General features: G+C 37.8%; 1 protein-coding gene across 1 annotated transcript in view; it reads right to left on the bottom strand.

The window, feature by feature from the left end:
* ANO2 (anoctamin 2, calcium activated chloride channel) overlaps positions 1 to 20,290 on the bottom strand; it is a 182,006-nt gene that overhangs the window by 27,176 nt on the left and 134,540 nt on the right. The window contains exons 16-20 of the mRNA XM_009887457.1: positions 16,875 to 16,937; positions 11,066 to 11,267; positions 5,980 to 6,091; positions 4,672 to 4,729; positions 3,712 to 3,812 (exon numbers count right to left, since the gene is read on the bottom strand). Coding sequence (XP_009885759.1) covers positions 3,712 to 3,812; positions 4,672 to 4,729; positions 5,980 to 6,091; positions 11,066 to 11,267; positions 16,875 to 16,937 — 536 coding nt within the window. The remainder of the gene's footprint in view (positions 1 to 3,711; positions 3,813 to 4,671; positions 4,730 to 5,979; positions 6,092 to 11,065; positions 11,268 to 16,874; positions 16,938 to 20,290) is intronic.

The raw sequence follows: 20,290 nt of genomic DNA, 5'->3' as shown, positions 1-20,290 counted from the left end.
ACCTTCTTATATGTACAGGTAGGGGGACAAAAAGGAGGCAGGGAGAGAAGGAAAGGACTTTAATCCCTCATCCTGTTCCACAAATTCATAGTATAGTCATGCTTCCTTGGCACACTCAGACCGCTTGGATCCTACAGGAGTTTCAGCTGTGTCTGGGATTTATTGATTTCTCAAATAGAAAAAAACTACGACCAAAACCAGGAAAGAAAAAAAAAAGGCAAAAAAATATCCCATTAATTAAGAATAATTTATTTAAGGTGAAAAGCAACATAAAAGATAACAGCTATGAAAAGGTGTCTTTCAAATTATTTTAGTAACTCTTGGTATTCTCATCCAGCGTAGTTAAGAACATTTTGAAGTGATGGAAACTGATGTTGAAAAAAGGACAAAATCATGGGCCCACTAAAATCAATGGGAGTTTTGCCATTGACTTCAATAGGGCCAGTATTTCACCCTAAGGGTTTATCAACAAGGTCAAAGACAGAGACTAATAAAATAAGCACACAGATATTTTTCAGTAAGTTCAGAAAAACAGAACTAAAGAAAAGGAGCCTTAAAAGAACTCTAGGTTAAGGCCCTCAAGCCCTGCAGCCTTTTAGGGTCAATTACTGTGGAAACGGTAAAAGAATTATGGTATGTGACACATCCGAGTGAACTGTGACATATTTACATCTGTTAAACTTGTGAATTCCAGCCCCACAGAACACACATTTCAATTTAAGAACACTTAGTTTTCCATAATTCAACTGCTGTTGCATTTACCTAGCTGTTTTGATATTCTTGGGTGCAGGAATTGAAAAAGAAATCACAGAAAGGTTTAGAAGACAAGCAAGTCTCATCTGTCAGAGCTGTGCAGCCATTTCTCCAGAAATGGTGAAGGAAAAAGCAAGGATGTGACCCAATGACCCCAGACAATGCAGGGCTGCCAGTTTAACTCCATAACTCTTCAGCCAGCACTGACTGTGGATAAGCCAGAATGAAGACACTGAGTAATGGTTCCCAGTTGCAGCAATGTTTGGGGTGCTAGAGACATAATGGATGGATATTGCTTATAATCGCAGTCTGTCATCTACTTAGTAGCATTTTTTGAGTGAAAGAGGCAGCAAATAGGAATAAGGCTTTGTGATCGTCTACAAAACAATTAAAATGCCTGAGGTTTTAGGGTGAATGAAAACAAAAGGTTTTCTAAAAATAATTCTGAAATCCTGAGATTTTAATAAGGAAGAAAACTCTTTTGATCTGGGTGATCATACATCTTAGCAGAGAGATACCTCCATGTTACAGACATATAGAGAACAGTTCCAGATTCTGAAGAGCAAATCACCATTTATGATAGTCCCTTCTGCCTCTCCATATGGGCAAGGCTGATTGTAGCACTTGTAGTCTGCCCTGTGAAAAATACAGGGATCCAATGGAAGAATCTGTGTTATTCACTCTGCACAAGGCAAGGGGAAAAAAAATAGAGCTGCTGAAACTGGAGACAGAAAAGATTAATCTACCTTTCTGCCACAGGAGGACTGTTCATCACAGTGCGTAGCCTGTGCAAAAGTAGACACCAAAAAATAGAGCAAGGGCCTGATGAAGACAGAGATGTCCTGGGAAGGAAAATAAAAAAACTCATTGGTAGAAAAAGGATGATCTGACAGAGGAGATGAGCTGACTGTAAGAGATTAGCAGGGAAAGCAGGTAGCAGAACAGAGAGAATAGGATACAGTCGGAAGCCAGACAAGAAGGCTGGAGGGCAGAGAACAAGGGTATGTTTATGTATACATCTGTCACATCTCCTAACAGCAGCTTGTATAGACATAGTAGACTATGTGCGAGAGACAGACATGCCAGAACTACTACTTGTGCAACTCATGCATGTTTGGAGTCCTTTTTGGTCTGAATTTATATGTGTCAAGCAGACCTACGTGCAGCCCTCTGAAAAATCCAGTTGATGAGTATTCAAAGTGTGTCTGTGTGCTTGTTTATGTGGGGCAGATTAGGTACAATAGAGTAGCATTAAGGATCTAGTCCAAACCAGTAGAGCGGCTCATGCAGAAATAGAAGGCTAACTCTGATTTAATTAACTTAAGCATTCAGTAAAGCACTGTGATTCTCCTGATGCAAACATGTCCAGTGAGAAGGGTCAAGCCCTATAGACATACGTGTGATATTCTTGTGAGTGCAGACTAGCAAAGGAAAACCAGATGTGCTTATTTCAGGATGACAAGATAGCATTGTGACTGAAATGAGGTATTTCTCTGGGAAGAAGAGGGTGAAAGCATGTTTGTTTTTAAAACTGAGACCACCATAGGTTGTTGGCAGAAGGGTGGGGGAGCAGAAATGAGATTGAAATAGGATGAGGTTGTCATATTCTTGCACCAAGAATTGTAGTGAGGGAATTGAGAAATAATTTGACAGGAATTTTCTGTTTAGACTGGATCAGGCTCTGCTTTCATGAGTCAAAAATAATAAATACAGTATTTCTAACATCATAAAATCCCCATTTTAAAAGTCTGGTAGCAGTAAGTTTTTGGAGGATGGGAAAAAAAATCACACCAGGTTTATTCTGAGAAAGCTTTAAGCCTTCAACATGTTGGATATTTTGGGAATGATTTACTACCCTTCTCTCAAAATAAACTGTAAACTCAATGAGATGTAGACAGAAAACAGGCCTCCATATTGAACTTTGACACAAGTATAATGAAGCATCCATAACCCACATTTGATTTGTTTGGGAAATGTTTTGGGGTTTTTTTTTCCTCTCTATTTAAATTTCTTTCAAATAAATGCTTTTGCTAGGAAAAGGGAGGAAAATGTCTCATTTTAAAAATATTTCATAATCTTTTAAGCATCACTCATCTTGTTCTCTAGTTAGCATCTTCAAGGCCTTCCTTAAGGATGTGATCCAAAAGCTACTGACACTGGAGTTGTAAGGATTCTGACTAACTGCAGTAGAGTTGAGGCTTATGTCTAAGCCAGACTTTTCATCTAATACAACATTTCACAGACCACTGCCACCAACAAGGGTGATTCAGTTAACAGAAACAAGAGCAAACTCTCAAGAGGCAGGAGCAGGACATTATTAGTGGATTCTCAGTGCCTGAAGATCCCTTTGACACTGGAGACAGACCAAGAGAGATTTCTTGCTGTATTTGGAGCGTAGGACACTGCACTAAGCATCCTGTGGCAGACAGCCACTGAGCAGCGTGTCAGCATCTCTCCCATACTCTACCTCCTGCATCATACAGTGACATGCTGACATACCGGCACCTTAGAAATGTGTGGACTTCATCTGTAAAATGGTCATAGATCAAGTTATACATTTTAACATCTTTTATGAGCTATTGCTTTCCTGCACGCCATCTTTCCTCTACTTTATACTAATTTGTATTCAATACTGCTACCCTGAAAGCTTCTCTAAAACTTCCCAGGAGATCTATCATACTTTGCCTGTTTTCCCAGGTTTCTAAAATTAATTTAGATCAATTATTTAATATATTCAATCACTTTCTTTAAGCCATTTACTGCAGATATAGCCAATTATTCAACATAAAATACAGCCAGATCATTTCATCACAACCAAAAATGTGATTTATCACCACATTCAATTAGAACCCACTGAAGGCAGTGGCAAAAGTCCCATTCAATTGAATAAGGATCAAGCCTTTAATTTACTGTGTCATAGGAATAACGCATGGTAATGGAGAGGGCTGGGATACATACGGGATTCCAATTTCAAATAGATTGTTTTGAATCAGTTGTTTTCCAAGCATAATGATGCTCAGCTGAATACAGAGTTCCATCAAACAGCCTCCTGGAGCACACTGTAATTAAACAAAACCATAGAGTGTGAAGGGACTAAGAGAATTAATTTAAAAGTACCCACCTGGGAAAGCTACCAATGTCTATATATGCCTTTCGCCCCTGCCACCAATTTGCACTGGAGCACAGAGATCATTGATCATTGCAATTCTATGCTTAACAAGGTATTTCATCTCCACTCATAAAACTGCATTATGAAAAATATGCACAGCTCTGAAATAACTTACTGTGCCCTGGGGCTACTACATTTCCTTTTAAAATATTTACTATATAATCAATGTAATAAACATAATGCAGTATCACCGATACTCTTCCAATATGATGTCTCCCAAGGGGGAAGAAAGTCTTCAATCTTGCGAAGACTTATGCATAAGCTTTATTGTAAAACCTTGAGTACGTCTATTGATTTTCAAGGGAATACCCACAGCAGTTAAAAGGCATTTAAATAAAAAAGAAGAAAGTTTACAGGTTTAGCACAAAATGGCTATAGCTTTTGAGGTTATTAAAATTGCTATGCTTCTAGTGATCTACAGAATAAGAATCTAGATTCCAGTTTTGTCATAGGTTTCCCAAGGTCCTCAGTCAAATCATGTAATGTTTGTGCATTAGTGCCCTGTTGTAAAACATAGAAATGGTGAAGCTTCACCTAAGAAAGACTGTGAAGTACTCAAAACTGCAGAGAGACAGACATACAAGTGCCTCAGATGAAAAATTTGGGGTTTGTGTATTTATGTTGAAGATTTAACATGTTGTTTTAACATGTTTTCTGTTTTTCCTTTGTTGTCTTGAATCCACTGAAATACACTGAACACATATCTCTTTTTGTTAAGGTTTTTTTGTTCAAATTTCGTATGTACTTACCTCTTCCATTCGATAACCATCAAACACATATACATAATGACCAGGACGGCCAACAAACCTGAAACCAATGACAATATATGAAATAATATTAAAATAGGAAAAAAAAAAGCTTTAACAAAATGACTGTTCATTTATATTAGCTAAAATATTTCAGCACTAGCTACTTCAACATAAATTGTAAAGGACTTGACACCTGTTCAACTTTGATTATTTAAAATTATTTCAAAGTAGTAAGCTTCTACAAATCTTTTTCTACTACTTTTTGATGAAATAATTTTAATAAAATAATTTTCTGTGCTAAAAGATAATAATCTCCCTCTTTTTATTAGAGATCACAAACAAAACCGAGAACACATATCCTAACTCACATTGTCTTGTATCTGAAGAATGCCCTGAATGGAGTTATTTACACACCTATACACAGTCAAGACTCATCTGGCTACACGGGGAGAAACAGTGAGAATGACTTTATTATAACCATACAACACCAAAAAAAAATGGTTAAAAAAGAAAGAAATCCGTGATATTTTTCATTAATGTCTTACAATACTTAAAACTGCTAGTAAAATGTATCTTTAATACTTAAATCAACGATGCTGAATAAGATTAGTGAAGAGTATAGATTAACAAATTTTACAGCCCCCAAAAGCAACAGAAAAGTGGTATGAAATAGAATCCAGAGGATGTTTTAAACATTTTTGCCAAAGTTTGAGCACACAATCATTTTAAACTTCCCATTCAAAAGCATGTGTTATACTGTGGATAACTGGGTCCCAAAAGGCAATGATCCTGAACCCATAGGAAGTCACACTTATTTAGCAGGACAGCTGAATTAGCTTTTTGGTCAATCAGTTCAGTTGCCAAAACATGCAACTTCCAGTTGACTGTAGCTATTTCTTAATTTGATACAGTCAAATACTGCAAAACATTGAGAAAGTAATAGAGAAAGTAGTTCCATAATTTTAAATGAAACAGGAAAATCTTTTGTAGCTAAATGATGCTTCAAGAAAAAATTGCTAAAACGTGGACGGTGAAGACCTGTCAGTACTACCATTCACTCATAAATGCAACACCCCCTTTTAAACTAAAAGGAATTATTTTTTGAGGTGTGCATTATTCTTATTTTAGAAAGAAAACTAAAATGGTTGCATTTCAGAACAATGCTGTACTTAGAAGCAAGACAGGGCAGTACTCAACATCATGCCCTGCCATTCAAAAGCAAGCTTTAGACAACCCTGTTTAAGATATTTTTTTAACTGGTGAAAGTGGTATACTTAAATATCTATATATAAAGGACATTTATCCTACCTTCCTTTAAAAAAGGCAACATAAAAAATCGGTGCATAAGAATTCACAAACTTCAGTAGGAAAGCCTTCATAATCAGTCTCTCCTCAAAGGTTTTCTCTGTTTTTGGTACCTCTGGGCGGGGGGGGAAGCAAACCAGAGAAATCAATTGTAAATATATAAACATCCCTGATATCCCCAAATACAAAACCAAACTTCAAACTTGGAGCTCATACTGCTTTTTTTCTCTTTTGTACTTTTTATTTGTACCATTCACACTAACTCTGTCACTGACTCCTGATTTCCAGAGTGTCTTTCCAAATTTCCAGATGGAAATGGAAAGTTCTTTGATAAAAACATTAAGAAAGACACCATAATGAACTTGATTCTCTGATAGGCTTCTGACAGCTTATACCAAGTTGCTCTTGGCTGTCTATCCGATACCCTGGTGGCAAAAACCCCAACGGATCCTGACACCTGGCCTGGACCTGACAGTACCTCACTTCTTTTCCAATCTCTTTCATTGTCTTGCTGAGACACCTGGGCAGACCACATCACCTCCCTCTTCTTCATGTTGCATCTGTGAAATCTTAGCACAGACCTCCTTTGTCATTTACTCTGACATCTATTATATTATTAAATATATTACTGCATTAAATATATTTTATTAGCATAATGTATATATCGTTATTATTAATAATCATAGGTAGAATTACTATATACTTAGAAGTTTCTCCTACCAGCTTTCTGGAGTTTGAAGAAAAAAATAATTGGATCTTGATATACAATTGCATAAAGCTAAAGCATTATAAATGGCTTTAATGTATATAAGCATATTTAAAGAAATTCTTTACTCTGAGGGTGGTGAGGCACTGGTACAGGTTGCCCAGGGAAGTTGTGGATGCCCCATCCCTGGAGGTGTTCAAGGCCAGGCTGGATGGGGCTTTGAGCAACCTGATCTAGTGGGAGGTGTCCCTGCCCATGGCAGGGGGGTTGGAACTAGGTGATCTTTAAGGTCCCTTCCAACTCTAACCATGCTATGATTCTAGATATATTAACATATGTAAGTATATCGCTTACACAACTGAAATAACAAAGCATTAATATTCTCAATTCATGAATGATGAAAGCAAAGTAGAAGACTTTTGTCCAGAAAAAACATCTTAAAAGCCTTCTTAACTCTGTGTGTACAAGCCTTTTTTTCTATAATGAGATTGTTAATGTGCTTAACGCTAAACACAATACTAGGTACCTTTCTGAATAAGGCATTGTGAATAAGTGAATTGTTAATTGTCATGCAAAATAAATGCAAATTTCTGCTAATGCTTCTCCATTCACTACATAGAATCTACATTTCTAGACTTCTTTAGATAACTTGTACAAATGTGTCTTAAACATTTTCAATATTCACTACTCTGTTCCCAGATTTATTTCCAATTTCCATAGAAATTTTCTAGCAACAGAACATATAGGTATAAAACAGAGGCTCTTCAAATTGACAGTAGGATCCTCTTTTAAAGATTAAATATGGGTTAAAGTCTTATACTGCCATGCTCATCCTGAGCTTTTAACTAATGTGAAAGCAGCTAATTTTATTGTGGTATGTCCTCGACTGAATTTATGTAGAACAATAGAAGTATGAAATAATATGAAAATTAAGCCAGAGCTCTGGCTTAAGGACTTCACTGAAAATACTGCTGTACTTGTACAATTTTGTTTTGGGACACAGTTTGGGTGTTTTGGTTGCTTTAGGTTTGTTTTTTTTTTCTGAAAAAAGAAGCATGGTATTTATTTGAGCACTAAAGGAACAGCAAAACTAATGAGTCCCCATTGCCCAGCTTTATTTGTGATATTTTAACCATACTTTCATAAAATGGTCAACACACAATCTGATGATCCCTAAGCCATCATTCACCTATACATATAGAAGAGCTTAATTAAAACTTCAAAGGATTTGAACAATTTGTAGATGACCCTATATGCTGGATAGATCCCCAGGACAACAGCTCAGGGCAACGGGAATATGCAATAACAGCGGTACAGCTTTCAATTTGAGGGAGAAGAATCCTAGCCTTTGCCTTATGGAGAACTCCCACAAAGATGAGCTCAGCCTCTGGATGAAGATTTACACACCATATATGGCTCCAGAGATTCACTCAGCACTTGACTCCCTCCCCACACTCAGATATACTATACCATACCAATAGAGGCATTCATAGAATTTGTCCTCTAGCTTGTGGAATCTGCTATACAAGGAATGCCTCCAGCCAGAATAGATGCACTAGTAAGAGAGAAAACTTTCCCCCAAAAAATGACACACTCATAGTATATAGTTGGTGGTGCAGCATGTTACACCAAAATTGGACAGCTGAAACTTTCCAGGTAGAGAATAAGCTGAGTTATCTGTCATGGGCCTTAGTTTACTGAAGGAGTTGCTGCCTTTATAAGGCACAAACATGACTAGTTTTGATTTTGTCCCCATTTGACTGGTTCTTCCTTGACCTGAGTGAAGTTACAGGTGAGCAAATGAGCTGTAAGTCAGGTCTGACACACACCACCTGGTTACTGAATGTGATCTATTCAATCTGAGAATGTCAGGATATAATCTGTACTTTTGCTGGTCTGATCTGAGATAAGGGGACATCAGTGCCCTGCTTAGCTGGGTTCGCGAGGGGTGCATGGAGTCCTAGTGCATCCTGTACAAGCTCTCTTTATTGATTACAACAAAACTACTACTTTTTTTTTTCCCCCCAACCACTGATTCAGCAGGTATTGAGGCAGATCCATTACTTTGTTCCTATGATTGAATCAGTTCCTATCAGTGGTACTATTCTCGTGCTTACAGACGTAATTTTTCACTTGAACAAAGATTCAGGTATGTTTGGTGTTGGAATTGAAACTTATGCTATGAAGAGCTGTTCCTCCAGCTCAACAAGTGTGTTCCTCAGCTTGTCAATTAACTGCAGTGTGAAAAGAGAATTGAGTATGTTTTGCTCTGCTCAGCAAAATGCAAGTTCACAAGGTAAGGAGCATTTATCAGCATGAATGAATTGCAATTTTTTAAACATTTTGACTACAGTTGGCATCTGAGCCTAACACTGGAAAAAACTGCCTGAATGAACTTTGTAACTCATGTAATTTGTAGCACTAGACATTACTCAGACTGGATCCTTCTTGAACAAAACACCTGATGGTTAATTAGGAATGGTGCCTAAATAAAAATAGCAGGATTAGAATTAAATGCAAAATTACAAGGGGACAATAATCTGCAAGTAAGAAATTTTTGTTTCTTTCACAAATCAGAGTGATGCACCTTTTCAGGGGTGAGATTTTCTTTCCACGCTTTCCCCACAGAGGCAATGGTAGCGGCTTAAACTTCCCAGCTTTTGCCTAGAAACTGCCAGAGAGGTGAAGTCTCACCTTCATCTCTTCCTACCCTTTCCACACAGCAGTGTCATGCCTTAATAGTTGTGCCCTTTCTTACCTGGGCAGGTGCAATGGACAGGATTGATCAGGCCACACACAGCTAGTAGCTTGTCAGTTATATGAAAGGTGAAAATCTGGGTACAATTTTGGCCCAGACAGTAAGGCTAAGCTTCCTTACATTACTCGAACACAATTCATTTGTGTAACCCTGCTCCATTCTTCCCAAAGCTGCTTCCAAACAGAAACAAACAAATTAACCCCATATGGTGGCATTTTGTGAAAATGAATTGCTTTGTCTTCATTTCTTTCAAATACTTTATGAACTTAATGTAAACTATCAGGCTATCCTTACTGGTAAGACCACGGGATCATATTTCAAAAATTCAGGATTGAACCTCTGTTATGACAACTACAGAACTTTGGTTTATGATGTTCTTCAGAAAGTAGGACTAAAATGGATATTTTCACTTGTGACTTTGAAAGTGTCTTGAGAAAGGGAGAAGAAGCGCAAATCCTAAGAGTTCCCAAGGTTTTATTCTGAAGTCTGCTAGTTCCAGCCAGCTTCACATCACTGTAGGTTCTACAGTGAGGGAATCTGCAATTTTGTGTGATGGAGTCAGGCTCCAATTAACAGAGAGTTTCTAAGTTGGATGCCTAAGTTTAGATGCCCAAAATGACAGGTAGAGCACTTGCTACACTGAAGGGCATCTGTGGTTGCTGGTTGATTTTCAGTGTTTTGAATAACTGACTTTATGTTCCTAGACTTTGAAGCATCTAGAATTAGAAGTGATGCATAAAAATGTGGGAAACAAAACTTTATGACAGCTATAAGAATCTCATGTTAGTGCCCTATCAGGAAACACCTTTGGCCTAATTTATATAGCAAAACAAAATCCCAGACTAAACCCTTATTAGTAAACATCTTTGGCATAAAGTATATAACAAAACAAAACTCCAACCTAAACCCCTATAGTAATCAAAGGATTGACTCTCCTTTAAAAGACTTAAATACATTGCCAGGCTTGTAACAATAAAATGACATGCATTAAAAAAAAAAAAAAAGTTCAACCCCTAACTGAAATACATATTATTATCAAAAGTCCAGCTCAGACATGCACCTATAATGGTAAAAAAATCCTTTGAATGGTAAGGATCTGATAAAAACCACATCAGAAAATAACATGGCAAGCATTTGAAATCCTTTGAATGGTAAGGATCCGGTAAAAAACACATCAGAAAATAACATGGCAAGCACTTGACAGTGTAGCTTTGCCAGACCCAGCAACATCTTTGAAACAAACCAATGACTTTCAGTAAACCAAGGTCCTAGAGGTAAAGATATATATCAAAATACATACCAGGTCAAAAATTCTCAATCAGCTCAAGATAAGTGGATCTTGGCACAGAGCCAGTGCAATACAGAAATACCAGCTGAGATCCTGGAAATAGCACAGCTGCTTTAACATGGCATTATGGCCGGGCTAATTAGTCCTATTAGTGGCACACTGCATGTTGCAGCTTAGACCTCTAGTTCACAAAGGCATGTCTGAGCATCTTACCCCATAGGCCTGAATATTTTCACTGGCACTCTTCAGTGGGAAATATTCCTATTAGGACTTCTTTGCATACCCTCATGTCAATACATGTAATGTACTAATGAGGAATGTGGTGAAATAGTTTTACCAATTTCTGTCAGCCATTTGGCAACAGCTCCATAAATTTCATCAAGTATAAGTATCACAACAAGGTTAATGATGACAGCAGTTGCGGTCACAGTCACTCGAACATTTGACCTGGTTGTCTCATTTGTGCTGAACGACAAAGCTGCTGCTGTAGTGATTCGATATACAATCACACCAAACACTGCTGAAAACGTCAGCATAATCTGCAAAGAAATGTACAGATAGATTAGTTCAACTTTGATACTTGCATTTAAACAGAAGCTTTGACGGATATGTTGGGTTTGTTCCCTGAATTGGTATTGTATGGTTATTTCTTACAGCAACTCAATAATACAGGGATAATCAAATTAAAATGTGAGAATTCAAAACTCTCTAACAGGGACATAATGAAGAAAATATATGCAGAACTCTGAACTGGCACAATTCCTGAAGATGTGCATATCCTCTGTGATTAAAGCTCTGCACGTTATCCGTGCAGTACTGGTGAAACGCAGGTAGTTTGGGTTCAAATGCAGGTATTAAGCAAGGTCTTTTTTCTGGCAATAGGTCCAGATGGCTGGGACCGAAGGGCCTACATGTACACGCAGTCAAGCAAATGGGCTTTACTGGCTGAAACAGCTTCACCTCTGCACAGAAGAAGTGGCACCTAACTCTCCAATCGTCTTTGCTCAACTTTTGCCACAAATTAAAAAATAAATTAAAAAAAGAATCTCCTTGTTATTATTCTTTTAAGACTGACCTAAACACGGTTACTAAGGCTCCACTTTACATTTCTGTCCCAGAAATCACTTGGTATCCTGGCATACTTCATGGGCAGGCTTTGACCCATGAAATGAGGAAAGTCAGCCTTGATACTTAAGGTCAAATTCCCACAAGAAGAATTAGAATTTCACAGGGCTGTGGTATTCTGGTTTCCAAAAACCCCCACTCCACTATGAAAAAAAATCAATAAAATAACAATAAAAAAGTAGCAAATTTTCATAGCCATAGCAGGAAAGGGGGACAGGGTACATTTTTCTCTTTCATTTTTGCCTTTGGCAAGAATTCCAATGTACATTCATCATTTTAGGTAAAACATCTTGAGATCCTCAGATAAAAGAGACTACCTCAATATGAAAGATTAGACTATTGCAATTATTGCAATGGGCCTAGGGGCCCAGATTCACAACACAGATTTAAGGAAATTTACCAGTTCATTTTAATGACCCAGCAATAGTTTATTGAATTCCTGTATATAGACGGAGGTTGTCTTATGAAAAAGTGCTATTGCAAAAGAAACAGAACAAGAATCAGAGCTACATTAAAGGTTAAAGATGAAAACTGGGCACATTTTGTTTTAATGGAGAACTAGTAAACATACCAAGAAATAATGATTTGGAGAAAGTCCTGGAGATATCAGATGAAATTCACAAATACATTTTGTGAGAAAATAGTAATAACATGTCAGATCTAGTAAAATTTCTAAATTTTACCTTTTAAATAAATGTTTCATTAACTTTAAATGAAATGTAGCTTAATGATGAGTTTTTGCTTTATGCTAACATTTTTCATTCAAATATGGGTCTAAAGAAAAAAAACTAAACATAAACCACTTTGAATGAAATGGTTCAAATGGCATAAAATATTTTTTCCTTTCCTTTTATAGTTTTCATTGTCTTGAGAAAACAGTCCTAATTTTTCTGCCTGTTTTTGTCTTTTTTCTTTTGACTTGCCTACAAAACATGCAGGCAAAAATCTGATTCATGTTGAACTATCTGCACAGCTCTTGCTGTCACAGAAGTGGTGCAGGAACACAAACACCAGTACTTTCAGCTAACTTGCCCATTGCAGAAGCAATCTCTACAGTAGAGAGTAATATCCCCAATAAAGAGAGAAAACAAAACAGCACCACCTGGCAGTAATCTAATTCACCTTCCACCTCTGCAGTCACCTCTCTTTTCTCAGTTTGGGTCACGGATTCCTTCCTCTTAATCACCTTCCAAATATTCTTTTTCTGTTTCTTTCCCCTGTGGATTTCTTTGAAATTTTTACTATGGTGGTGAACAGGGAAAACCAGCAAAGTAAACTTTTATGTATCATTCTGGAGATGATGAGCTCTCTGGACCTCCATAGACACCTATCTCCGTCACAAGCTTCTACTTAGAAATGATATCTTAACAGTACAGGAAGAAGAGTCATCAAGGACAGTTATCACTAAATAGAGAAAGAAAAAATTTCAGGTCATGGAAGTTGAACAGCAAATTTTTAAACCTGACAGAAGGATTTAAGGGACGTATAGCAATGAGAAAGATCACTGGAAGGTCAGATACTATCAGAGGCTTGCACTATTGTGGCCTTTTCACAGTGCCATAGCAAGACATTTAAAGCTACCCAAAAAATATGTTTTATTTGTTTAAAGAACAAAGATACTGGTTTTGCAAAAGCACCAGGGCTTCAGAAAATCCTCAGCTGCCCAGCTGTTTTTAAACATTTGCTTAGACACAGATGGAAAAACACTCCTTTAGGAGTCTTCATTATCTGTGCATCCAGCAACAAAAGAAAACTGAGGAGAGTTTGTAGGACTGCACAGTAACTGAGAGCATAGTTCTCACTCCCCAGACAGTGACTGAGAGGGAGTGATTCCTCTATCTTCACACCATTTCTTCCATTCCTGAAAATACCTCTTTTGCCCAAATTCCAGATCAGAAGGTCAACTTTCATTCAGGTGCCTACTTTCAGTTTTGTTGTCATTGTCAACATTTCATCTGGCCAGTTCTATCCCCTACTATGGCAGACAGTTTCTTTGCCGAATGTCTAAATTAGTCTGTCAAGGACTGAATTGCTTAGAAACAGATGTGAAAATTGGCTGCAGAAAAGGTCACCTACTGAGCCTGGTATGAATGAAGACAAACAGGAAAGCATACTAGATCTGAGAAGGAAGCTATAAAACCCCCTGGGCTAGACTGATACATTTATCCAAGTAGGATAACAATTTAATGTCCAAACAGTTCTTTGGCTCCCCAGTGGGGCTATTCTAAAGTATTATGCCATGTGAATAAGAGCAGGGCAATAGGGTCCAAAAGAAGGAACAGGCCGAACTCCCGTGCTATGACACTAATTGGTTTTCTTCCTTCCTCTGACTGAGCCAAACACAATGAACACAAAAAAAGTCTCCAGTGATGGCGTTGCTCCATGCCATCCTGCTCTCTTCCAGCAGCCATCACCATTTTCACCACACACTGGGACATCTTTGCTACAACATGTACCTGCTAAATGCGGAGTTTCTAAACTCAAATATATAACTTCAAATATATGTTATTGCTAGTCACACACAAGCCAAACTTGTATATGCCCAGCTGAGCCTAGACCTTCTGGTATCACTGGTCTTACTGGGGAAAAATAAGACTGGTGAAATTCAGTTCTAAAATCCCTGCAAAAGACATTGCTTAAATCAAGGTTGGATCTTCTACCCTCTCTCCAGTCAAGTAAGGCTTTGTGTACAACAAAAGAAATGTGACCAGATTTTAAAGCATCTATAAATGTGTAAAATATTCCTTGGTATTATTTGGTGGTGTAAAACACCAAGACCGATTGGACAAGAGAACCAAACCCAACACTTTTTTCAACCTGCGCTTTTAAAGAAACAAACAACATGCCTAGCTTAATAAAGACAGAAGAAAAGCCAGAAAGAAAAAAAACACAACACAGTTCTTGAAAGAGGATTCACAAATGTGAAGTACACAAAAGAAATACACAGACGAAAAATAAAGAGAAAAGCTTTCACAATATGAAAACTGTTAGCAGCTTCAAGAATCATCAGGGAAAGCCTGGCACCTAAAGCTGGGGGAGGGAGGGACAGAACACGGCATCATCATTCTATAGCAATGTAGACATCTTAATGGAAAATGCCTATGGGTTTGTGCCACCAGACCTTTAGGGCCTGGAAAAAGCAGTATTAAAAACTCAGCAATCACTTCTGCAAAGCATTAGAAATTGCAGCACATATTTGTGAATATCCGTCTCCGAGACTTCTATGTCTGTGTGCTGTATACGTGCACACACACACACGTAAATTCAAGATTTCATCACCTATCATGTACGTAGTGCTTACAGCTAAAAAATTAGTCTGTGTGAATAATAATAATGGCGGTAGATGAGACCAATTTAGTTTCCTCGGTGCAATGCTATTGCACAGGCTGACAATGAACTTTAATCTGGTGTTTCCAATCCCTGTTTAACTAATCTAGGAAAAAGGAAAAAAAAAAAAAAAGGAAACATCACATACAGTAAAGAGTAGATTGTAATCTTCAGGTGGGAAAGCAGAGCTGGCTCTCCCTCATCAAGATCTGACTTGAATTTCACACATGGTTTGTTAAGTTGTCTCCTGTAGGTGCTTACATCTTACTAATGCTCAAAAGATTCTAAAAAAGTCATTGTGGCCACTTCTCCAAATGGTGAAAGCCAGCATAGTTCCAGTAGTCATTAACAGAAGTTGAAGAATCGGAGCTCTACATTTTACCTTTATAAATGTCTGTGAGATGTTACAGTAAACAGGGAGTGTAATACATATATAACTCAGGAAAGCACTTTAAGCTCATGCTTAGGGGAAATTTAAACATGTGGTTAAAGTCAAGAGCACATGTAAGCACCTTGCCTGCAAAAGAATGACTTGTAAAAGCTAAATCAGGGCTATGCTCTTAGTCATACTTAGTATACACTACTTTAAGCAAAGTCCCAACTGATGCCAGTTAGAAGTTTGGTCTAAAAAGCAAATGTTTGGTATGGCCTCAGGATGATAAACTCACTCAAAGTGTTGTAAGTGCATATATATACGAATGACACACCTAATATGTACAGAAAATATACTTAATATACAATACGCATATCTTCATAAATATGAACACATGTATTTATAAAAATGCAGACATTAAGTTGAGTTCAGTGTGAATATACAGTATTTTTGATTGCCAGAAAAAGAAGTTAAATCTTCACAGGATATCTGTTGCAGTATATGCAAATTCAAGTAAATTAGAAATACATGGAGGTATTTTAAAATAATTTAGTCCCTAAGTAAATTTCCCATGTCAGATGTTCCTGTGGTGTAAACCGGCATATTTCATTCAGTAATTTCTGTAACCAGAAGGATAATGGGATCCTTGAAAATGTAATTTAAGGTTTATTAGCCAGGCTTTCCTATTGCTGTTTACAAAGTCTAGCAGCTTGATGATGTGTTTATGGTCTGTTGGAAATTTCGCTAAGAGAGGGGTGTCCGCACTTCACAGTTGGCTGACCTGCACACCTTATTCTTATTCTCAAGCGAGGGTTGTATACCATGGTCTTCCTTGACTACAGGATAGGCCATCCCTGAATGTGTGTTGGACAAATACCTCTCAGCAACAGATTTATGTCACCTGCATGTCACCTGTACAGCAGGCTCAATGCTTCTGAACGTCATTCTGATGGAGCATATGCAATACTGTGCACATAAGCAAACACACAGTGGGCTTCCCTTCATAAGATAATGGAGGATGGAGCAGAAACCCTGTGGGAGAGACAACATCTAGCAACAAGCTGCTGTCGTTACAGCAAGTCATCCAGCCAACAGCCCTCTCATAAGCAGCCTTTGGAAAAAGAGGGTAAAGCTGGAGGGAGGCATTGAGGTCTACGAGTCTTCCTAGTAGGACACTTAATTCTCACGAACTGTAGGTTATAACCCTAGCTCTCTTCAGATCTGTAGCATCTTTGAGAACACTAATTTAGGATTCCACTCAAGATGCTCATTGCAATGTTTCTCACACCTAATAAATGTGGAGAAATGCAGATTATATTACCATAAATAAAATCAATCCAAAGTTTGCTGCATATCCAGGCATACGGTCACTCCATGTCAGCTTCTTCTTATCATTCTGTGACAAAACACAAAGATAAAATAACAGACATTACAGAACTCTACAACAGCAAATACTAAGACTTAGTAAGATCTGTTACTGAAAAACGTTCTCAATTCCCCTACTCCTGTTGTAATTTTGAAGGTGATTAAAAGATTTAAAACACAGATGTTTTAAAGCAGACTTTAATTTGAGAGAAAAGTGGGTAAGAGGGTAAATAAAACATATATATAATGTCTGCAAAAATCAGAAAATATCGTATGTAACTATGATTTTAATATTTGAAAAAATGTATTCAACTCTTACTAAATTACATGATATCAGGAGAAAGTACTGAGATTCGCCTTACTTTACATTTAGGCAAAGCAAGATTCAACCATTTTTTTTTTAATTGCTTCTTATGAAACTTCAGAAGAATAGTGCTTAAGACAGAAATCATGAAAAGAATGCTTACTAGCATTGAACCCAGATTTTTTGTCTAATGGTTACCTTAACCAGATGTGGCCACTAAGATCATTCTTGCAAAGACACCCCAATCCTTCTGCTGGCACTTGGTCTATAGAAGAGAGAAACTACAAAGGCAAGCCCCCTCTGTGATCTCTGCTGCCAACCTTGTTTTCTTCATGTGCAAACAACATCTCTTCACTGTGTAATTTAAAGCAACTGTGATCAGTGAAACATAGTATGCCTTTACCCTACCCACACAAACTCAACTCCATCTCTAGGAACCTGTACATCTAAAGAAGATATTTGAAAATGGATTTATATAAGAAATATGATTCCCTCCTCTCAAAATAGGTTTCTTAAAATAATAATAAGGTCATTACTTTGTTTAAGTTAAACTAAAACTATATAATCAAATTAACTAAGGACACAGAGCCAGCTGCTGTTTGCATTTCTGTGAACCACCGTTGCTATCCCATGGTCTTGTACTTCACTTACATTGGAGTTAACCCAGAGTTATTATGAATTTAAATGAATTTAAATCAGATTAGAATTCAGGTCAAAGGTTTCAAATAAAACATCTCTAAGGCACAATTGTCCCCAGGTAAAAATAAAGATCTGGGAGTATTATGCCTTTGTAAAAGGCTTTCCCAAAGTAGCAGTAGGAATACAGTGTATACTCCAAGTGCAGAAATGCAGCTGTGACTTTTCTTATGGAGTTTACTGGGATGTGGAATTAGACTGAAGACATGATCCTATCTACACATCCATTGCCATTATGGTGGTGTCTCAAACACTGTGGGAAGTAGTAGCGCTCAGCATCCCCTCTTCTCAGCTCAGCTGTTCAAACAGACAAGTTAAACATGTCTGTTTTGGGAGAATGCTGGCAGGACTGGGTCGTAGAAAACCCAAGCAGAAGCACAAATAATTTGGCCCAGTGTATGCAGTACATAAATACTCCATACAGTACATAAATGGAGTCCTTCATTTAGCTGGAAGGCTACTTTAAAAAGCATTTCTGTGAAAGCACAGATGCATTTCATTTCATTTTGGCTTTTACCACTCAGCAATTATACAGGACATAAAGAAGGTCTAAGTGATTATACTCCAAGAAGGCCTGAAGGACACCGTGTCTAACAATTTCACTAGGGGAAAAACACTAAACAAGTAAACCAGCAGAATGAGTTAATGCTAGCCAAAGCGATTAAAGGAAAGAAGAAAATCTTTCATAACTATACTGAGGTGGAAAGACAAAATTGTTTTTATGCAATAAGGCCAGTAAGAGGGAAAAATCACCAAAACAACTACTGCAAAAATCTTACTAGAAGTAGGAATTTTGGAAAACAAGAAATCATTCATCAAAATGAAACTTTCATATATCACGAATCCAAATCATGAGTGGCAAAGTGACTAAGGGTTTTCACGTTTTGGGGTTTGGTTTTTGTTCAATATTTCTCGTAGTGTAAGACATTGACTGTATTTTGAAATGATAGCAAGGATTCTGACATGATCTACTGGCTTTCCAAATCAAGAAAAAAGTTACATGCTGGAAGACTCCTGGTAATGTCTCAGCAACTTACAAAACTGAGAAATTAAGGAATACCTTATGAATCAGTTGTCCGTGGTGAAAAAGAAATAGTCAAAATAGCTGTTTGCCCCACCTTTTTTTTTTTTCTTTAGTAAAACAGAACTGGATAGTTAAAGGACAGAAATAGGAGAACTAGGGAAAATGAGCAATGATTGAGAGATTAATATCAGAAGCTAAGCTGTGCCTAAGCCTATATTTTTAGGCATAAAAAGACATTAGAATTAATCCATTTAAGGATCCCAACTTCAGAAGAGTTTAAGGACTGCAGTTATTAGAGTGTTTACCCTTTTAGATCTCAGCATGCACATTACGAATGCAGAAGCATCTAGCATCACCAGTCAGTTTGGAAGCCCTAGGTTTAGCACCTGAATACTTGTTTAACATAAATTGTTGCTTTTCAAGAAAACTTTGTGCGTGATGAGTTCAATAAAATAAGTTCCTGGAACAAAGATTTAGAAGCATAACCAATTCTTAAAATTTCAATTTATTACTGGGAATAACTAAATGAAATGACTGCCTCCCAAAGATACTACCTTGCTGACCAGAAAAAAATAGTCCTTTCTCTTGTGGTACATTGACCTTGGCCAGCTGCTAGACACCCACCCAGCCATACTCTCCTTGCTTCTCCTCAACAATATAAGGGGAGAAAACAAGATGAAAAAGATTGTGGGTTGAGATAAAGACAGGAAGGTGACTTACCAATTACCATCACAGGCAAACGAGACTTAAATTGGGGAAAACAATATTAATTTATTACTATTTAAAATAGATTTTGATGCTAAGAAATATAAACAAAACTAAAAACTTCTTCCACTTCATCCCCCTCCCAACTTCTTCCAAGTGCCTATTTCAGTCCTTCATTCCCAACTCCTTTATTTTCCTCCCCAAACAATACAGGGGGATGAGGAATGATGGGTTATGGGGTTAGTCCCTAACAGCACCTCTCTGTCATTCCTTCCTCCCCATACTGTTCCCCTGCCCCAGCATAGGTCCTCTCCATGGGCTGCAGTCCTTCAGGATAAACCTGCTCCAGTGTGGGCTCTCCACAGGACACAGTTTCTTCAGAGAATATCCACTCACTCCAGCACAGGATCCTCCACAGGCTGCAGTGTGGGTATCTGCTCCATGGTGGTCCTCTCCATGGGCTACAGGGAAATACCCGCTCCACCATGATCTCTCCAGGTGCTGCAAGGCAATTTCTGCTCAGACACCTGGAGCATCTCCTCTCCTTCTGCTCATGGTGCTCACAGGGCTGTTTCTCACACTTTTTCCCCTCTCTCCTCGCTGCTGGCCAGCATGTTACCCTTTCTTACACACGCTTTCCAGG

This window comes from Charadrius vociferus, unplaced genomic scaffold (genome assembly GCF_000708025.1).
Source record: "Charadrius vociferus isolate BGI_N301 unplaced genomic scaffold, ASM70802v2 scaffold116, whole genome shotgun sequence".
Lineage (NCBI taxonomy): Eukaryota > Metazoa > Chordata > Aves > Charadriiformes > Charadriidae > Charadrius > Charadrius vociferus.
This window is presented reverse-complemented; position numbering and strand designations above follow the sequence as displayed.